Source organism: Sciurus vulgaris (assembly GCF_902686455.1).
Source record: "Sciurus vulgaris genome assembly, chromosome: 12".
Lineage (NCBI taxonomy): Eukaryota > Metazoa > Chordata > Mammalia > Rodentia > Sciuridae > Sciurus > Sciurus vulgaris.
In genome coordinates this window covers 108,028,270-108,048,849 of record NC_136473.1, presented here as the reverse complement: position 1 = coordinate 108,048,849, position 20,580 = coordinate 108,028,270, and the positions used below count along the sequence as shown (strand labels likewise).

Here is a 20,580-nt window from a genome sequence, read left to right as displayed (position 1 = left end):
TAGCCTTCTCATGTAACAGAGAAACTGAAAACCTCTGGCTGTTTATTTTTGTAGGTTCAAGTTAATTAACGTACTTGCTGCCGCACTGTAACTAGGATGCTTAGGTTGAGGGTACAGCTCAGTGGCAGAGTGTGTGCTTAGCGTGCACAAGGCCCTGGGTTCCATCCATAGCACCAAAAATAACTATCATGATGCTTAAACATAAATTGTCTTTGCTATCACAGTAAGAGAATGGGGTATGTTGAATGAGCTTCTGTAAGTTCAAAGATTTTAGATCTAAAGTAGTGCTATGTTACCTGGGCAAATTACTTAAACTTCTGAACTTGTTTCTGCATCTGTAAACTTGGAATAATCCATTTTCATCATCGTGTGGTAAGAATTAAACCATTAAACCCATGAAGACCCCAGAATATACCATATTTCATTGATTCTCACATTTACTTTTTTTACATTTAATATTTCTGGGATGAAGATACACCTTACATTCTAAAGCATCTTGATATTCTGCCCAGATTTAATTGTTCTCTTTCTTTCTTTCTTAGTGTCACACAAAATAGTTGTGTCTTAAAATAGCTGATGTCTAGATTTGATGAAATGTGATGGTCAGGTATTTCCTTTAGGATTGTGAGACATAAACACCCTCTCCACGTTCATCCTTCTACAAAACACCCCTCCCCTGAAAATCATACGTATCTTTCATAATTTAGTTTGTTTTTACATATCTATTATAACTTGAAGCCTCATGCCAGTCTTCATCCCTGTTAACTGGCCTTTACCGTAAACTTCTAGAAAAAAAAGAATGCTTCTCTTTTACAAAAATGGACTTGCAGAGTTATATACCAATGCGTAGTTACATTTATAGTTCTAGATTTATCAATGTCCCCATATTGGTACTGGGTCTCCTTTTGAGACAATGTTAAAAGTTAGAATCCTAATTTTCCAGTGAGTTTGGTAAAATCTGTCTAAAGGATGGGGAGTGTCAAGGAATGGAAAACTTGAGTTGCTACCCAGGCCGCTACACCACAGTCTGCTGCTTAGCTCGTGTCCCCACCCCATCCGACAAGCCAAGCAGATCAGCCACTGCTGTGGGGTGTCTGTGCAGTGCCGAACCCTGTTCTGATGGTGGCAGGGTTTGGCCTCTTCTCCACTAGACTGTCCTTCCGTGTTGACAGTCAGAAGACAGAGGGGAGAGGGTTTCTTGGACTAGTGCTGCGGAAGGAGGATAATGATAAGAATAAGAGTAAAGTAGGAGTGTACAGACACAGGCACCTCCCCTCCTGGGACCTCTGTGGGCCTCGCCCAGACCCTGGCTGCCATGGCCATGCCATACCACCTGAGCCTTCGTTCATTCCCACTCTGATTCCTCTCTGATGGCGGGGCAGGTGAAGGACTTCATAAACTCCGAGCTCCTCGCACAGCTGTACTCCTCAGAGGACCAGAACACTCTGATGGAGGAATCTGCCGAGCAGGCTCAGCGCCGAGACGAGATGCTTCGAATGTACCAAGCCCTGAAAGAAGCTCTTGTGATCATCGGCGACATCAACACAGCCACAGTGTCCACGCCGGCCCCTCCGCCCGTGGATGACTCCTGGATACAGCACTCTCGCAGGTAAGGGGTTGGCCCTGCGGCACCCGAGGGCTCCTGGGCTGGTCCAGAATCATCTCTGAGAATGCTTCCTCAAATCAATGCCCACTACAGGGAAAGGGGACCAGCTCTCAAGTGCAGGAGCAAGGGCCAGGTTCTACCAGCTCCTCCCAAAAGCAGCACGGCGCAGGCTCACAACAATCATGAAAAAGAGCAGGTCCCCAGTCCTGACGTGGAAAGATCATCACGCTAGCGCTCAGCTAGCAAAAGGAGGTTGCAGAATGTCGTGTTGTGTGCTGTGAAGTACACAAAGCGACCTGCACACAGAGAGGAGACAGACACTAGCTCCTCTGTAGAACATAGCTTACAGGACACCCCGTAACTGCTGCTGGTGGTCTCCATGGAGCAGAGTGACAGGAAGCCTACTTGTCACCATGTATCCTTTTAAGCCTTTTGACTTACATAAAATGTATCTCCACAGGGTCAAAAAGTATAAAGTTATAAAACTTTTTTAAAGATAAATTCAGACTGAAAATCAGAGTGGGCAAACCATGGTCCGTCTCTCCTCAGGTCGCCTCCGCCAAGCCCCACAACGCAGAGGAGGCCGACTCTCAGCACACCCCTCGCGAGGCCCACGTCTGGCCGAGGCCCAGCTCCTGCCATTCCCTCTCCAGGCCCCCACTCGGGGGCCCCTCCTGTCCCGTTCCGTCCAGGCCCCCTACCTCCTTTCCCCAGCAGCAGCGACGCATTTGGAGCCCCTCCGCAAGTCCCTTCGCGGCCCACGAGGGCCCCGCCCAGTGTCCCAAGGTAAGCCGCCAGTAGAAGCCGGGAGGGATGCTCCTTGGTTCTCTTCTCATAGTACAGCAGACAAAATTCATTTGAAAAGAAGAGCGTGAACAATTACCATCCGTGTTGCACACGCTCAGGGGTGCCAGGGCCTATCACGCTCTTTCAGAAGCGGTATGCAGCCTTAAAACCTCCCACTTGCCATCTGGCACAGATGAATGGGACCAAAGAAAACCAGGTCCCAGCAAATGGCCTTCAGGCAGCTGCTGGCGGACCGTGGCAGGGCTTTGTGGCTGGGTCAGGGCGAGTGTGTGCTCCACATGTCCGGAGCACTTCATGGGCTAAGGCCTCTCCTCCTCTGTTACCTGAGGAACTCCAGAAAACCACTGCCCTGAGGAACTTGGTCCGTCCGCCCTCGGAACCGTGACCCTCACCTTCACGTGGCTAACATTAGTTCAACGCAGCCGACTGGTGTGCATTGTGTTTTAAAAGCTACGCACACATTTTAACACAGACATAATGATAGTGCACTCACTGCCCGTATATGAGCCAGAACCATATATTTGAATAATACATTTTGACAATTATAAGCAGATTCTCAGGCCTCTGAAACAATATGACTGATCAGTAATAGAACTTGAAACCTGTAGAGTTAAATTATACTTTCCCTTTCATACATTTATAGTCAAACTAGATACAGTGGATAGAATTAGAGATTTTGAAAGAATAAGTCATGACTGGATCTCCCCACCCCACAATCAGGAATTTTAAAGGGAAAGAAAAGTAGGTCATATGTAAAATTGATTTTTGAAAAACTCAGAATATTCATAGGCTGCAAAAAGGAAAGCCTCACTGTAAGTGACTTCTGCCTCCCACAGAGGGCTGTCACCTCACCCTCTGATTATGCCGCTTACATTTCTTTGTGGTCCTCAGGTGGTTGGGGGTAATGATGAGAAGAAGGGGCTCCCTAAGCTTGTAGGCAGGGCTGTGGCAGGAACAGTAGGAGCTTTGGAGTCAGAAGACCTAGGTTGCCACAGGTCCTGGGTGACTCATTTAACTCAGAGACAGGAGCTCCTCATCTATGAGACAAGGGAATTCAACAACAGCAGTGTGGCCAAGGTCCAGTGCGACCAGGCCTTGAAAGCTTAATGAACTTCAGGAACTATGGCTGTGACTGGCGTGATCACCATGTTGGTCCTAATCGAAGAGTACACGTGTGTAATCTCAATCCTATAATTTTTTTTCTTTACATTCAGTAGACTGGGCTTATAATTTATTTGGAACTGAGCTGAAGTTCTAGTGATAGTGGTACCAGTGCTCTTGATATGTGGTAGGCATTGTCTTGAAGACTTTGCATGTACATTTTGTCTCAAGCTCATCCCAGTGAGATAAGTTATCATTATTATAGATAGACACTGAGACTTGGCAGGTGGTGCACACCTGTAATCCCAGCAACACAGAAGGCTGAGGCAGGAGGATCTCAAGTTGGAGGCCAGCCTCAGCAACTTAGAGAGACCTGGTCTGAAAATAAAAAGAACTGAGGATGTGGCTCAGTGGTTAAGTGCCCCTGTGTAAAAATTTAAAAAAAAAAAATTTTTTTTAAAGGCAAATAAGCACCAAGACCACTGCTTGCCCAAGACCACTTAGGTCCTAAGGGAGTTTGATTCCAGAGCCAGGTTCTCAGCCAAGACGCCAGAGGTCTCGACCTCAGCACTGCTAACAGCCTTGCTGTGTCTGGCTGTCCGTATGGTGTGTGATGTTGATCATCCCTGGCCTCCACCCACTAGCTGCCAGGTGCACTCCCCTAGTTGTGACCAATGAAAATAGCTTTACACATTGCCAACATCCCTTTGAGGGGCAAAGACCCTCCGCACCATGCAAGAACCACTGCATTATGGTATTCCAGAGAAATTCCCTTCCACATATCAAACCCCAATTTCATCATTGAACCATGCTGGAATCAAGATCAAGATAATTGTTTTAGTGAACCTCAAATTGGCTGGGAAATTATGCCAGGAAGGTATGGAGGCCATTGTGAGGGAGGGAAGCCTCCAAATCTGCTATTTTGTCTAATTAACTATGAGAAGGAACCAGAGCAACCTGGTATACTGTCCTTGGGAGTGGCTGCGCATGCTGTGTCTGCTCGCTTGACTGCTTTGCCTCTTGGTTTCAGATAAGCTAGCTTGCTGGTATCCTTTAGAAAATCAGCTTTTGGCTGCTCTGCTGCTTTGTTAAGCAGGGTGGAGTTGCCCTTGGTATTTTTGAGCTCACATGCATGTGGCAGTCAGGCGGGAATCAGCAGCCCAAGCAGTGGCCGGACCTGAGTGGCAGTGCTGGATAGGGGACCCCTGGGCTTTGAGGGAGACTGAGTGGGGGGATTCGTAAGGCAACAGTGGCGCTATTCAAAATTTCTAGAATACTCTCAAGTGAGAGCCAGAATTAACTTGATCTGGCCTTGCAAAGAGTCCCAAATTTAAAGCAAATGAGAGTAGAGCGTCAAAGAAGAAAGTCGGTGGCGGTTCTATGCTGAGCCTTCAAGTTTTGGTGCCAGTTCAGCACATTGGGAGGGAAATCCCTCTGGCAGGGGGTCACCTGAGAGAAAGCAAGAAAGACTGTCAGGATCCCTATGCCTATTAAAGTTTAGCTGTAGATGGAGAATTCTGACCACATAAAGTCTGTTTTTAATAAAACCCAGATCAGGAATCCTACCAAATGCAAGCCAGAAATGTGGTTTAAGATTTCAAAAAAAAAAAAAAAAAAAAAAAGAAAGAAAGAAAGAAAGAAAGAGGGAGAAAGATAGGGGGAGATGAAGAAAGCTCTTATTGAAATGTCACCTCCTTCTATTTATTTATATATTTGTTTCTTTTCATGATTTGCTCCATTTTCTCTTTTAAGAACTAAAATCGTTGTAATGTCATTATCCATCAACTCCAAGAAAACAACCCTTGGCTTTCCAAGAAGGGAGTTTAATTTTCTTTTTCTAAGTTCTTTGCTTTCTTAAGAGACCTTTCTCCTCTTTTATCTGAAACCAGAAACTCACAACATGACAAGACAGCACAAAGGTGTCCCGCCAGCCCCCCATTGAGCTTTAATATTACAAAGGCAGTAACTGAACTGTTGGAGGCAAGGGATTCTGCCAGTCAGCGTGTGCCCAGACATAGGTTTCTTCTGGATACTTTGTGACTTTGTTAGCAAGTTATGATCTTGATTTTGAAGAGCACGTATACTTTTATTTTAACCCTGTTCAAAAGTAATCAAAACCCTTACAATTGTACAGAAACCATGTTCTGCCTTTTATGAAAGCATTATTCTGTCTTTCCATTCCAATGTACAGGGAGAGAAAGGAGAGAGATGGTGGAGTCATTGTTGGCTCAGCTCTTCTCAGCTGCTCAGGATGTTCTGGTTTATGTGCACGGAGCCTTTCAGGAAGGGGCAGGCAGTACTGCAAACTGCATGCCTGTTTTAATTAATTCCACCTGAACCAGAGAAGCATCTCCAGTCCAAAGAGATCCGCTAGTATAGATGCTTCTGCCATTTGTAAATTGAGTATACACAGATCTGTGATTTGTGGAACGCTGCCTATTGCCAGAATATCTGTATGGTCCCCTCCCTCTTACTTCCATTCAGTTTCTTTAAAGGGGCTAAACCCTGTTTGAAAACTCACGCCAGCCATGCATTTGTTTAGCAAGATGATCTTAAGCAGACATTTCTACCCCTCTTTAGGGTCCCTGTTCTCGTAATTGAAGATCCTAATTTTCATCAGACATTAGCTTTAGAGCTGATGTATCTATTTTCAGTTACAGCTTCTTAAAATTAGTTAATTGGAAATCACAGTCTTTGACATTAACAGAACAAATTAACTGAAACAAAGTGTGTTTTTCCTGGCAGTAGCTGACTCTGGCATCGTTTCACTCATTTGTCTTCTCCCCTTTCTTTGGACAAAGTTATTTTGCAACGGTCAAAGGGGAATAAGGGTGGGAGGGCAGGGTCTCTATCCAAGGAAGAATAAACTTCATTTACTTCATCTATCTTCCATCCAAAAACACAAAAAAGAAGTTAAAAAATAGAAGCACTTTCTTTTAATCACCCTTGTTCACCAAGTCAAATGGCATCTTTTAAAAATGGCAAAATTGAGTCATTCAAGAGCGTTTGGCTTTTATTCCAACTCATCTACCTGATGGAAACTGTTGGATACCAATAAAATGCCCACTGAAAGAGTCTCTGGTGAGCCCCAGGAGAAGGTTGATGTCCCCACACTATATGGAGCCCCCAAGTAGCATCAGGACTGTCCCAGCAGTTCCCACGTGGGTCCACCTCTCAACTGTACAGGCACACATTAGAAGTCTTGTCCCAATCCCACGTTACAACACTTTGACCAAATCAGTCACACCCGAAGATTTCCATGTTCCTCTTCATAGACAATCAATGCACTTGTTCTTTTCTTTACAAAGATAAGAGCCATTTAGTTCTCCTTATAATCCAGTTCAATTTTGTTTAAAATGTTGACCTTGATGGTGTGCAGTGTCATGTCTCCTTTACATATTTTATAAGTCGATGTGATTGACAGTTAACGCAGATGCCCTTCCACGTGGGGATAAGGTCTCCTTGTTTTTCCACTTTTTCAGTCAGTCCCCCAGATTTTGAGTAAGGACAAACCCACCATTCTTATGAGTATGTCTTTGCATCCCTCATATCAAGGTTTGGTACCGTGAAGGATGAAGCTGCTGAGCCTTGAAGTCCTGGGCTAAGTGTACATGGAGATTAAGCAACCGGTGTGACTAGCCTGGGTCTGATTGCCCTGCAGTCATGTACTGGAAACGTCCTGCCTGTCTCCCTCCACAGCAGCCCTCTAAAAGCCTGACTTCTTTTAGCCAGCTGAGTGTCATTTGAACAAATGATGAACTCACCTTGTGATCTATGATGTCAGATGCAAGCTCTCTGTTTTCCTCGCCCTCCTTCCCCTTTAAAGAATAAATAAAGTCTATAATTAGATACTCTGATTTTTCAGAGAACAGTTTTTATTTTTGGCAACTGGATTTAAAATCAAGGAAAAATTTTTTTTTCAAAAGTGTAATTGGGAAGAGCTTTGAGTTGTTCTTTTTGATTCTTAAAACTTTAAGGCATCTCGGAGGCAACCATGTTACAAAATTTGTCACTGAAACCCCCAAATTAATAATTTGTTTCAGATTTAACATGAGCTGTCAAGATGCTTAATATGCTTTAGTGAAAATGGAATTTTGTCCACATGCTGTTCATGGAAGAAAAGGTTGCATTTAATTTAAGCCCCTCAATTAGAAAGCCCACCAAAAACCTCATTTCAATTCCACAGTGATTCGGGTTGCGATGCAATACTTCACTGAGGTGAATCCATGGTTAAGGTCAAAGTTTTTCATTCTTCAGTCTTAGTTTCAATCTGGTTTAAGTGAAAGTAAAACAAGTCTGGTGGTTTCCCTCTTGGATCTAGCAAACTTAAGTCTCCTCTACACAAACATCTCCCTCCTGCCACAGCCAGGGGACTGGCAGCCTGTTTGGGCGAGGCCCAGACACGGAATGCAAGTGTGCTGAAGGTCAGAGGGAGAGAGGCTGCCCAGGGTCAAGTGAGACCCCAGTGTGCCTTCTGCTTTCAGGGTTTCCCTCCTCTTATTCTTCCAACCCTCCAAAGTTGCAGGAGGGTAAAGGAAGAAAATGAGAAAGGATCTGCATAAGGCAAAAAGAAATGCAAACAGGCGGCAGTAAAGCCAACATGGAGCTGCCGTTAGCTCAGGGCTAACTGGCGTTAAGTTAACCAAACACAACTGCTTCACATCCCATGACAAATAACAGCAAATAGCTCCGTCATTGTTCTCTTCGGGGCTCCAAATTGTTCGCCTCAACCCCTACAGGGACAGCCTTTTTGCTTTCAGGGTACCCAGCCTGCCCCTTCTCACCTGATTGATGGGGGAAGAAAGCCAAGACAGGAGTCTGGCAGAGCAGCCACCAGCTGGCGAAAAACTGCACAGCTAATGACTATTATTCTTCCTGTGGGCAGTCAGCAGCAAATTGTCACCAGTTGGAATCTGCTGAATGTTCTTATATACACTTGATGTCAGCTCAAAGAAGGTGGGGGAAAATATATATCGACCAGTGTAAGCAGACACCCAGACCAGTAGACACACACAGGCTAAGGACCTCTATTTCATCAGAGAGCTGTTATTTCCCTCACTGTAAAAAAAAAAAAAAAAAAAAAAAAAATTGATTTTACAGGGAACCCACACAGTCAGACCGCGTTCTGGTTCCACAGGTGCTTTGAGGGGCTTCAGAGGTCCGTGGCACCTGATTCCCAGCTCTTTCACCTTTAAATTAATCCAAGAGGCAAATCGTAAGAATGGGCTGCGGGGGGCTTTTTCCCTACCTCTGACTTCTCAGCTTCTCTGGAAGATTAAAAGTGACATTTAAATCATGGTTATTAGACTGGCCTTCGCCACCAAAAGCCAGGAAATGAAAACTGAAAATGTAAATGTTGCATCTCTCCCTGAGAAGGTGCCATACATTCCGACCTCCGGAAATATAAGAAAGATGTGCATTCAGCTGACAGTTTGATGACTTTGGCCTGCATTCATAATTTTATTGTGGCTTAAATGCAGAGTTTTAAAATGCCCGACATTGAAATCCTTGAGCTCACTCTTGCCAGCCTAGCTTGAGCACTGTCTGAGGGATCCACTCCTCTAAACCCATCACATGCTTACACCCTTTAGTTGCCAAATGAGCTCCATCTGGCCCACCAAACGCTGGAGCCAAAATAACAGGACACTCTTGGTCTGGCCAGTATTCTCGACACAGAGTAGTGTTGGAGAGGCCTTGTGTTTGAGGGAATCTGCGTGTTTATTGATGCCACATTTCTGAAGTATTTAGATGAAGTGTAGATCACATGGCAACTCTGACCAAAATAGAATTCCTGCACAGGGCAAAGTCCAAAATCATGCGGTACCCAGGCCGCCTCACCACAGCGTGACCCTTTCCTTTCTTTCTGGCTGCTTTGCAGGCATCAGGGCCACGTGACAGGCCAAACCACAAATACCAAGTGCTCGATTTCTTATTTTTAACTATTCCCATAAGCACTAAGAAGCGTCCACTCCTGTTTTCCAGTCAGAATTATCAGCTCACATGAATCGTAGAAGAACACATTCCATCCAAGGACCAGGAAAAATGTTTAATCCAAACGGCAAGCAGCAAACCCCTCGGCTGCTCACAATCAGTGGCGAGTCAGGGCCTCCGAACTTCAGAGACTCGGAGGATCCCAGATCTTCATGAAGTCCCCCTTCCTCCCCCCAGAATTCACTTAAACACTAGAACTCAGGACAAGGTGCAAATGTTCTTCTCACCGACCCCAGAGGAGCCCAGGACATGGCAAATGCTCAGGTTAAATGAGTTCCCTTCCTTTCCAGGGTTTGGTGGGGGTCTCTGTTTCTTGTTTGTTTGGAAAGGCTAATGCACCCACTAAGAGAATCAGGGAAAGACTGGGTAACCACAGGCCAGAAGCAGCAGCACAGAAGCACCCCAACTTTTAAGCTTTGAGTAGGATTTGGAAAATGGTTGCATTTTGGAGTCGAATGCACGCTTTGCCTCCAGGCCGTGAACGCTGCATGCAGCGGGTCTCAGGTTTCCGTGAGGCAGTGTGATCCCCTTTGTCCTCCACCTGCTTATTGACACGCAATATGCATTTGTAGAATTTCATTTCTCTCAGAGCTTACCGTGCTTCTCAAACAGAACGAGACCGTTATGAGAGCGGGAGATGACAAAAACACTTTTAAAGGTGCTGGGCTGTCCCGAGGGTGGTCTACTATGAAATTATTGCGCTTGGGAATAGATAGTTATATAAGATTTATATAAGATACATTCTGTGGCATGTGTATTTTTTCAGGTTTATATTAGTATTGTTCTCAAAGGCAGTGTTAAGAGTGAATACTACCTTTCCCTCAAGCAAATCTTTCTTTAAGTACCATGCTCAAGGGCATGCAAAACCTACCCACTGCCCTGTCATTAGGACACCATTCACTGAGGGAAAGCCATAAAAACTGGGCAGACGCCTACTGATTTTTTAAAAATAACTTGAGTTCCTTTTTACTTCTCAGTAGTATTGGAAAATATTTTAATAACTAAAATAATAACACTTCATGTGAGGTAGGTTCTATAATATCTTAATTATTGCCTCTCGGGTAAAAAAAATAAAGAAACATTAGTGGATGTGTTAACTAGAGAAACCATTGCAGTAATTTTCCTCCGCACATCTAGGTCTGAAGTCAAAATAAAATCCATGCTCTGCAAATTATTTGCATGAAAGCAGACTTATAATTTTAGCTCTAACAGTGGCCCCTTACCACTGAAATTACTTGAACAGAAAAATCCCAGGAGACTTAGATTAACTTATTTAAATTTCTATAGCTCACTTTAGGAATCTGTAATGAAAGATGTTACATAATTGCTTGATTTGTTTTAATATTTCCAACACTCTAAATTAGTCTGTCACCATCTTAATATTTAATGCCCCAAAACCAGTAAATATATTGAAAGTTAATTTTTAAGCATGCTATTTGAATAAAAACACTAAAGCTGTGCTTTGTTTTTGCTTAAAACTTGGGTGTATGATTACATCTTATAGATTTCCTTGCTTTTTTTTTTTTTTCTTTCTTCTCTGTCCTCCTCCTTTCACATCTATTGGTCATTCCTGGTCTTCTAAGTGACTGGACAACATGGGGCACTTGTGCCAATAACCATTGCTACTGTATTTTCCCAAAGTCCCCTTCCCTACAGAGCAAGGCGTTTGAGTAAATACATTGAAAACATTGCAATTTATAAATACTTTCAAAGTCTCCATAGACTGTTTTGCAGTTTTCACTGAAAATGTTACTATTTTTGTCATTGAAGTTTGCATTTCTGTTTTCTTTCCTATGGATTTCATACCACTTGTAAAAGAACGTTTTTGATATAAAAATATGTAGCTAGAATAAGGAAAATACCACTTTTGTCTCCAGAGAGCAGTGTTAGGAACCAAGATTTTAGAATATCCCCCTTTACTGATGCTGCGCTGCACCCCTCCTGGGTACCCCATCCTTCTGAGTTCCTCTGTCGCTTGGCTGGGCCCTGCACCCTATAGTATAGAGCAGTCTTCCTCAAGTTACTTATGTCGGACACCTGCCTTCTCACTGTGTTTGGCGGGCAGCAGGATGAGGTAATAATCAGAAGAAAACGTTCTGGTTCTTGGGCCTCATCCACGGACAACATTATTCAAAACAGTTCACTGTGGGTGAGAAGAGAGTTGGTCTGAGAAACCTCCATCTAACGGTTCTGGAGGAGTCTGGAGGAGCAAAACGGGAAAGGTTTTTGATCCCTTCTAGAATAATGGAAATATAAATGATATCTGCCCCAGCCTACCCTTTCAGAGCTGCTCACAGACTGCTGGATGTGTGTGGAGATGGGAATCTTCCAGGGACAAATCTTCTGGCCCGGCCTCCCCAAGTCCAGCATGGTCGCAGGCACAGTGTTTTCCTGAAAGCATATTTTGTGAGCGATTTCTCTAGGGCGACGGCAGTCTTTGTAAGACACATGCCTGAAGGACATATGGTTTCCATAGATTTTCCGTCTAGACTAGCTTTATTTAGTGACTTTTAGTCTGAATTGGTCTAGTTAAAGCTTGGGCAGGAGCTTGTATAAAAACTTAAAATGTGGGCATACCATTGAGGTGTAAGGCAAAAAGTTTGACTTCTTATTGGCGAGAGATTAAAAGGGATTGGTTGAAAATTTCCTTCAGGTTAAGTGATTGTGATCATCTCATATGCCCGCTCATCCACTCCACCCCCACAACGCTGTCCAAAGTGGAAAGAAAGGCACGCCCTAAAAACCCGATAACTGCTAAATTCATACATTCCTTACTGTTGTTCTGAGTAAATTCTTGTGTCCCAGTCTGTGTGCGTGTGTGTGTGTGGGGGGGGGGTGTTTTAGAAAGCTCTAATTCTCTTTGCAGACTCTTTACACAGCCCAAGGGACGTATGATTTCTTGCCCTTTTAGCACCAATTTTTACAAACACAGCATTTTTCTCATTTTAAAAAAGTGCCCAACAAGCCACCAAGTAAAAGAGACTTAACGGTTAGGAGTTTCAGAGTGCCTTGAACCAACAATGGAAATTCCGTTTTAAGATGTGGTTTTTGAGCCAGTGTCAAAGACTCGTTCAGAAACAATATGATCCTTTCAGAGGAAAAGAATTACTTCTGGTCATGCCCAGAAACCAGCCTTTGCTCCCTCTTGTGAGGGCTAACTCTGCAGCTCCAGCCCCAGCTGAATTGCATCAGGGCAGGAGACCCAGGAGGGAGAAACGGGGCGCTGAGTCCCCACCGGGACTGTCACTTGGCTCCATGCTAAGTGTCTAGTTGGACTCAGTTGTTTATTTGTTCACAGACTTGGCAGGTTGCAAGCACAGCACCTCTCTCTGTTTCCCTGTTTGCTTTCAAATTTTTTGTTTTTAAAATTTGAGCTCTAAAGCATGTTAGAGCTCCTCCTGCTGGATTTTTTTTTTTTTTTTTTTTTAATTCACTGGATGGTGATTAGTCCATGGCAATTCTTTGTCTCCATTTTTGCCACTTGGACTGATAGAAATGGCAAGAAGACTACCATGTGGTGCAGTTAAAACCGGCCTCGTGTTCAGCGGGAGTCCGGTCGGGCAGGACTGAGTCAATCCAGGGAGACAGCCCTCTCCAGGTGCTCAAATTCCTCATGCTCTTTTTTAATTGTTTTTTAAACAAGTGTTTTTATTTTTATTTATTTATTTTTTAAGAATTGGAGAATTAACTTTTCTCGCAGTATTTGTAGACATAGTTACCCTCTGGAGGTGAGCCCTCAGTCACACACTCATGCCTGAAGGGTGCCTGCCTGGAACAGGGATGACAATGACATTTGACAGGCATTCAGAGTGTTCTCTTTCTCCTCCTCCATCACCTTTTCTCCTCCTGACTTTGAGATGACCAAGGGATGCGCACCTGGAAGGGAAGCTGCCCAGGAACAGGCCTCAGCCCTTCTTCCTGGTGTGGCAGCCTCTGCCAACGGCTCCCTGGGTCCCTATGGGAGGGCAGCACAGGGAGGAGAGGGGGAGGATGAGGAGGAGCAAAAAGTGTCGCCCTCCCACCCCTGCCATCAACGGGAGCTCGAGTCTGTGGCTCTTGAGTTCTCAGAGGCCTTCTGGGGGTTGGGGGGAGAAGCTGTGGGGAAAGGAGGGAATGCAAGAAGGAAAGAGGGTGAGGCAGGAAGGACTGCAGGAAGGGAGGTAGAAGAGAGGAAAGCAAATCCGTTGGAAGGAGTACTGCCTAACTTAATTGGTAAAGCCCTTTAAAACCTCTCTGGTCCTCTCAGCTGCACTGCTTTGCTTCCCCTCAGTCCTTTCTCAGCCAATCCATCACCAATGCAGAGGACAAAAGATAAAACGTCTCAAAAGAAACACCTTTCGGCACCCATTTTCATACAGCTGAACGTCCTCTCTGTTATCTGTTCTGTGACTCCTTTAGGACTTGGGACAAGAGAGTCAGTTGGTACTCAAGATAAAGAACACACAGCACTTGGGTTTCCAAACTGTGCCTGCTTTTTCTTCTCTTCCTTTCCTCCCCACACCCCTCTCCTCTTCCTGGAGTGCCAGTTGCGTCAGCTTCCCCTGCTTCCTGTAAGCCTATCCTCCTTCCCCTCCAGGCTGGGGTGCCTGCCGCTCCTGAAGATCAGACCTACCTGAGCCACGGCCCACCTGTCTCTCCCCAGCCTCAGGACAGGGCCTGCCTAACCCTTAGCACAGTGCAGGCTTCCTGAGGGAAGGAAGGACACAAAATGTGTTAGCTAACCTGCAGGGCTAAGCAGAATCTATCTCAGCCTCAGCCCCACACTTCATGTACCAATGTGAACACGTTTCTTTTTCCATTGAAAACTTTGCCTGACCAAATGTCACCCCAAAATTCTTTTTACAAATCATGCACTGAGCAGCGTTTATGTGGCAAATCACCCCAGAAGCTGCCTTTTGCCCCAGTCCCAGAAGCGGGCTCTGCTGGTCCCCCTACCTTTGGGGGAAATCCAGGTCGGGTATTTAGGATGAAGTAAAGAAAAGGTGACATGGCATACTATATTATTTAAAATTCCATGAATTGATTCATATTTTCCCAATGACGTACAATATAAAATCAGAGGTACATTCTCACAGAGGAAAGAAATTTCAGCTCTTAATATGCAGCAAGAATCATAGTAGAGAATTCCTTAAATCCTTTAAATGGACTCCAAGCCTTGCATTCTTTCCATCATCTACTGCAAAATATTCTAGGGCAGCATTGGCTTAGAAGGCATTACTTAAGCCCCAAAAGTCATCCTTATGTATTTTTGATAATAAATTATATTATATTCCATATGGACAAAATCATGACTATCACCTTTTTTCTGAATTTAACCTCGTGCCTTCTAGATGTGTAAAAGCTCTTTGCATAGCTCAATAAATAATAGATGCTCAAAATAAAAAGCAAAGTACAAGCACAGTGACCAGTTCTCCTAGAGAAGACCTTCAAAAGAGGAGTTAGGAGTCGTGGGCCTCCGCCACCTTTCCCTGTCCCCAGAGGTGTGCTCCCGCCCGGCTGACCCACGGCTCATTCACTTGTGCGCATTTGCTGACCTGCAGGTTGGCAGGGGTCTCAGCAGGCGCTGGGGAAGACCCCAGTGTAAGGAGCAGCCTCAGTTCACACAGGCTCAGGCTCTTGTTCGCATGGTGAGATATGCATGCTTGCCTCCGACTTTGAAAACAGTGCCAAGGGTAAATAATTCACAGGAATCATGGAGAAGCAAGGGCTTTTGATTTCTGAAATTCAAGGAACTTTTACTTAGTGTTTGTTTTTTGGTTTCAAAGAAACTCCAGATGTAACCAAAAGAAAGGAGGTGCCTTACTTCTAGTGGTTCAGTAGAAAACTCTTCACTACCCATTGGAACAATCGATAACAGATTCTAGTAGCTATTTAGAAACCTGGGATGTAAAACTCTCCCACCATCCTAGGTGTAATCAAATCTGATTTTAATTTTTGAGACAGTTATATTTTAGAGCTTTTAGTACATTTAATAAGCAGAACTTGTATAAAAGAAACCCATTGTGTATCTTTTTTTATACAAATAACTGCCCTCTCAGGCAGACATCTCTGGAATTGTCAACCTTTGTGCGTCTTCTTTGAATTTTTTTGAGGGGGATCAACTAATTAGGTTGGGCTTCAAACATACCCCCCAAAGGTGAGAACTGAAACGCACACTTAGGCATGCTGGCCATATATACTGTTTTCATAAACCACTGTGGTTCTCAAAAGAGTCCCAGGACCAGCAGCGTAAGCATCAGCTGGGAACTTATTAGAAATGTCCCACCCCATAGCAACTCGGGATGGCACCCAGCAACCTCGCTTTAAGAAGCCCTCCAGGGAATCCCCAGGCACGGTGCACTTTGAGAACCACCATCGCAACCATTCAGTAGAACTCCTGAGAGAATGAATCCTGGCCTGTGGGTCATGAGACCTGGGAGAGTGACCAAGCCACGTAGGCAATGGCTGCCTCACATTCCCCAGCCAGATGATTCTCGCGTCTTATCCTAAGAGGACAAAAAGACAGCTGCAGAAAGACCAAGCTATTTTGGAAATCCATGTTGTGCTACCTGGAATGCAGAAGGGAGACGCCAAACACACAGCTGTTCCCAGCCCCTCCACGGGCTGAGGCACCAACAGCCCTTTGCCCTATGGAAGTTTCCCCAGCCCCTGTGGGGACTGGCCGCATAGCACGAGCACTCTAGACCCACTAACCCAAAGAAGAGCAGAGAAAATTTTATTTCTTCTATTCTTAAAAGACAATAAAATGAGAGAAGAAAGCAAACGATGACTTCTCTCTTATCAGTGAAGCCACTTTCTGCCCCACAATGCCACCCACCCTGTGTGAGTATTTGACTTCCTTACAAAATTTGTCATTGTCCAAATGGTTCATCCCTGCAGCTACAAATACAACTCCCAGTATTACATCTTTCCCTTTGATTTGGAAGCAGAAATAGGGCTCTTCTATCGTAACCATAAACCGCCCACACACAACACAGCATTTCAATAAATACTAAATGATACAAGATGCTCCACTGTAATATAATGGCTTTCTTAACGAAGCCCATCACTAAACAAAGCAACTGAGGAAAATTTGGTACAAAACAAATAACTTTGCTTTGCCCAAAACAGACTGTCTTGTGAGGTGAATGTCTTTGGAAACTCTTTGAATGGTTAAGAGCTGGACCAATGAAATGAACTTGAGAGTGAACCTTAAATGTTTTTCTGGTGTTGCAGTTGGCAAACATCTTGGCATTACTTATTAAGGCAATTCACCCTGAACCTCTTAATGCTTCTCTTGAGCTGCTTTCTAGTAGAGTTTTACACGTAGATCACTGTTTTTGTTTTAGAAACAAAATAATGCTCATTCCTTCCAGAAGGGCAAGTTGGGGGCTCTTTAGGATTTTTAACTACTAATTACAGATGTGGGTTCTTTAACCTTAAACGGCATATTTCAAAGATGTCTTCATCATTTTGAGAGAACAGTATGGAAACTGTCTTATTCTTCCAGTCTTTAGTTCCCCAATAGCTATCAGAACCTTTTTTCAACACAAGGCCCTAGGGACACCCTTCAAGAACTCAAAAATGAAGAGATTTTCCTGGTTTATTTATTTGGGGGAAAAATTACTATGAATCAAGGACCCTGCTAAGTTCTGGGTGGTGAGCAAAGCCAGCAGCAGACCCGGCAGGAACAGGAGCGTGTACTCTCTGGTCCTCTGCCTTCTGCAGCCCCCAGCTGTGTTGGCCTTGATCCCATCGGTGTGGCCCAGGACTGGCGGGAGGCTGATGAGGATGTACTGTGCCACCAGAGCTTTGAGTTTCTCCATTCTCCATCCCACCATTGAACCCTTCCTTTCAATCTTGTCACTGCATTTCCAGTTTCTTTCACTCGTAGACCTCCATTCCCTTAGGATTTCCAACTTTTATATGCAGCATTCAAAATCATGTTTGCCCTTGTGTTAAGGACATTATTCTATTTTCAAGTTTCTCAGAGTACACTCTCGGACCTGGATTAGAGAACTGGCCCCCATTATTCCCTTATTGAAATGCAGTGCTGTTGTAAGATCACTTGCATATTCGCCTTATTCCACTCATCTGCCATTCTGAGTGGATCCTGAGCTGCTTAAAACCATCCAGCACGATGCAGCCCACATAGCACGTGCTCCATGAATCATTCCTGCAATGTGACTAGGAGTCCTGTGACATCATCTGGCTGGGTTCCCTGTGTTATAGGTGAGAAAATGGAGGCCTACCGATATATTTTGGGCTCATGACTGCACAATTTGCCAATCAGAGTTAGAACCCACATCCTCCTACTGTCGTCCAGGACTTCTGTGTAAACATGCTGTCTCCAATGTAAGCCCTGACGGTTGCCTGGGCAGTGTCATATCCCTGGCCTCTGTGGGCCTGCTCACCTTGACCTAGCCTCTGTGCTAGCCTCAATACACGTCTTGATTAGGCACCTCTCAGTCCTTCATTATTCAACAAGTATTTGTCAGCTGCTCTCTAACCACGTTGTACTAAGTGCTAATATACATAACCAATGCAACACAGGTGTTTCAAGGGACTTGAACCTTTTGGGGAGCACAGGTAATGATGATTAAATATATGATCGCAGAGTTAAATGCTATGAAATTACCCTATGACATGATGGGTGGGAGGAGGTGGAGAATCACAGGCTGGTCTGGAGGGACAGGAATGATATTTAAGCCAAAAAAAAAAAAGGACCAAAAGAGAACCCATGTGCATCCATTTATCCAGTGACAAACCTTGGTCTAAGTTGTCACATTGCATAAAACAATTTGCAGTTTACCACGCCATACTGTAGCCTGCCTCTTGCTAATTTCTAGCCTGAGATCTACTTTTTCCAAATGAACTAGTCTATTAATTTCATTAATCTCTGGTAGAGTTTCCCTCTTTCAAGGTCAAATCCTGGCCAACTGTCTACCCCCATAACTGCTTAATCGCTAGGAATGTATCTCCAGAGGTTACCTGGTTATTTTTCAAACTCCCCGAGGGCAAGGGGCCCTAATATTTAGTATTTATGCAAACACCTACTGAAGAATTGAGCAAATACTTTATAGGTAGTATTTCCAAGAGTCTCAGCCCTACATGCTACTTTTGCTTTTCCCCCACAGTTGACTTACTAACACCTTTGTGTCATAAAGACCAATAAACATCATGAGCGTTCCTAAGTGGTACCTGACCTCCAGAGGTGACTTTCATTTATTCCATTGTCAAACTTTCACTGAATGATAAACAGCAAGTCAGACGCTGCTGTGACCTGATGATGAATAAGACACAGCCTCTTTCTAACCAGTGAGGACAGATATATAACCCGACTCGGAATTCCAGGTGATGGTTAGTGACCGAGACATGTTGAGATCCCACAGAAGCAGCTGTACCAGGACAAAGCAGGCTTCACCAAGGTGAGTCTTGAGGGTGAACAGAAAGGATGCTGAGAATACCTACCATTGATCCTAACACCATGCTGAACCCCAGCGAAACAAGCCACGTGGAGTGAGAAAACCACATGGGTTCAAGATTCAGGACCCAAGTTAAGGAAGTAGGGCCATCTTAAACCAAAGCGATCCATATACTAGCAAAAGAGCAGATGTTTTTGGATGGTTGTGAATAAAAAGGAAGTCACGAGAGGATTTTTCCAGTTGCCAAAACCTTTCAGGTGGTCACGGTAGCCTTCATGAAGGAAGAGGACTTGTTCCAATACTAAATTAATCAACCAGTAGTAACCAAAGTAGGTTTTACTGTGCCTGTAAAGTATCTCTAAGCACTCTTTTTAAAAATTGAGTGTGTATTTAATAATGAAAAAGTGAGTGTCTATTTAAGGATGTTAAATTGGAACATGTCTTCGTGGAAAAAGTTTACTTTAAAGCCCCTGAGACATTTTTCAAGGATGGGAGGCAAAAGGAACCCCACTGATACCTCTGAGACTGTGGCCAAGCAGTCAGGTGTTCACCATTGATCAGCAGTGTCTCTCCTGCTTTGATTTTTCCTTGGCCACCTAGTTCTGCTTTATAGTGTGTGATTGTGGGGGGTGGGTGCCTGACCAGGACACAAGTCAGCTTGGGCCATGGCAGAGACAGTGCCAGTTCCAACCACTAGACAGCAGGGATGTGATTTTTAAATGCTATTTCATAATTATTTCACTTCTCCATATCCAAGGAGGGACAGAAAAACAGGTACATGACTTTAACTCCAGAAGGGTTCTTTTGGAAAAATCAAGAAGAAAGGTTTCGGTTTGTAGAATATGTTGAATTGGGGGAGTGGGTAATGAAAGCCACTCCCAGTGTTCTGCACGTGAGTTTCTCCAGGTCCACACCCGGTACGCTCGGCAAACAGACGTAGGAGTTCAGAGGACAAATAACATTACTCGATGATGTTGAGCTTCAAGTGCAGTAATATCTAGTTATCTGGGATGTGTTCACTCAGCACGTTCAGCTCTCAGAATCCCCAGTGCCAACCAGAAAGCAGTCAATACCACCTCCACCAATAGCAAAGCCTGCAGGGCCCCCAACAGGAAGCCAGCTCCTGCAGTTTGCTCAGGCACTCGCACTGAGCCTGGTAAAGCTTGTCGAGAACTCCAGAAGCCTGGACTTTCTGATTTTCTAGTGCCCTGCAAAGTAGAAGCAAAATATAGAGCAGCTACAGGCCATGAGAAATGGGAACCAACATCCTGACAGAGAACTAGGGAGGAAGAAAAACTCACATAAGGTTTCCAAACACCTTACCTGTGACTCTGTACCTGTTAGTTCCGGGAGCGGGTGTAGCCCAGCTCGGCTCTCGCCACACGATCTGTGCTCTCGCCTGAGAAGGTGCAGCGAGTTTCAGAAGGGTTCCTATTTTCACAGCATTGAAAGGGACGGCTTTGGTGTTGAGAAATCTTCGCATATGAAAACATACCAGATTCTCATGGAGAATTGCCGTCAGATGACAGGCGGCATGGAGGAAGTCCTTGCCTGCTGTGGCTCCCCTCTGGCCTGTACTGCATGAGCATGTGCATGGTGGCACTCTCTCGGTGTCCTTGGGAGCAGCGCTCAACTCCCCTTGTTTCTTTACCTGTCTCTTTCTCTCTTTCT

The 20,580-nt window shown here is 44.5% G+C and overlaps 1 protein-coding gene and 1 long non-coding RNA gene across 4 annotated transcripts in view; one reads left to right on the top strand and one right to left on the bottom strand.

Moving 5' to 3' along the window:
• Positions 1 to 20,576, bottom strand: part of LOC306641324 — a 33,970-nt gene extending 13,394 nt beyond the window's left edge. For all 3 annotated transcript variants that reach the window (XR_013758142.1, XR_013758143.1, XR_013758144.1), the window contains exon 1: positions 7,279 to 20,576. This is a non-coding gene — a long non-coding RNA (uncharacterized lncRNA). The remainder of the gene's footprint in view (positions 1 to 7,278) is intronic.
• Positions 1 to 20,580, top strand: part of DNM3 (dynamin 3) — a 449,604-nt gene that overhangs the window by 424,285 nt on the left and 4,739 nt on the right. The window contains 2 exon segments of the mRNA XM_079106450.1: positions 1,383 to 1,609; positions 2,156 to 2,392. Coding sequence (XP_078962576.1) covers positions 1,383 to 1,609; positions 2,156 to 2,392 — 464 coding nt within the window.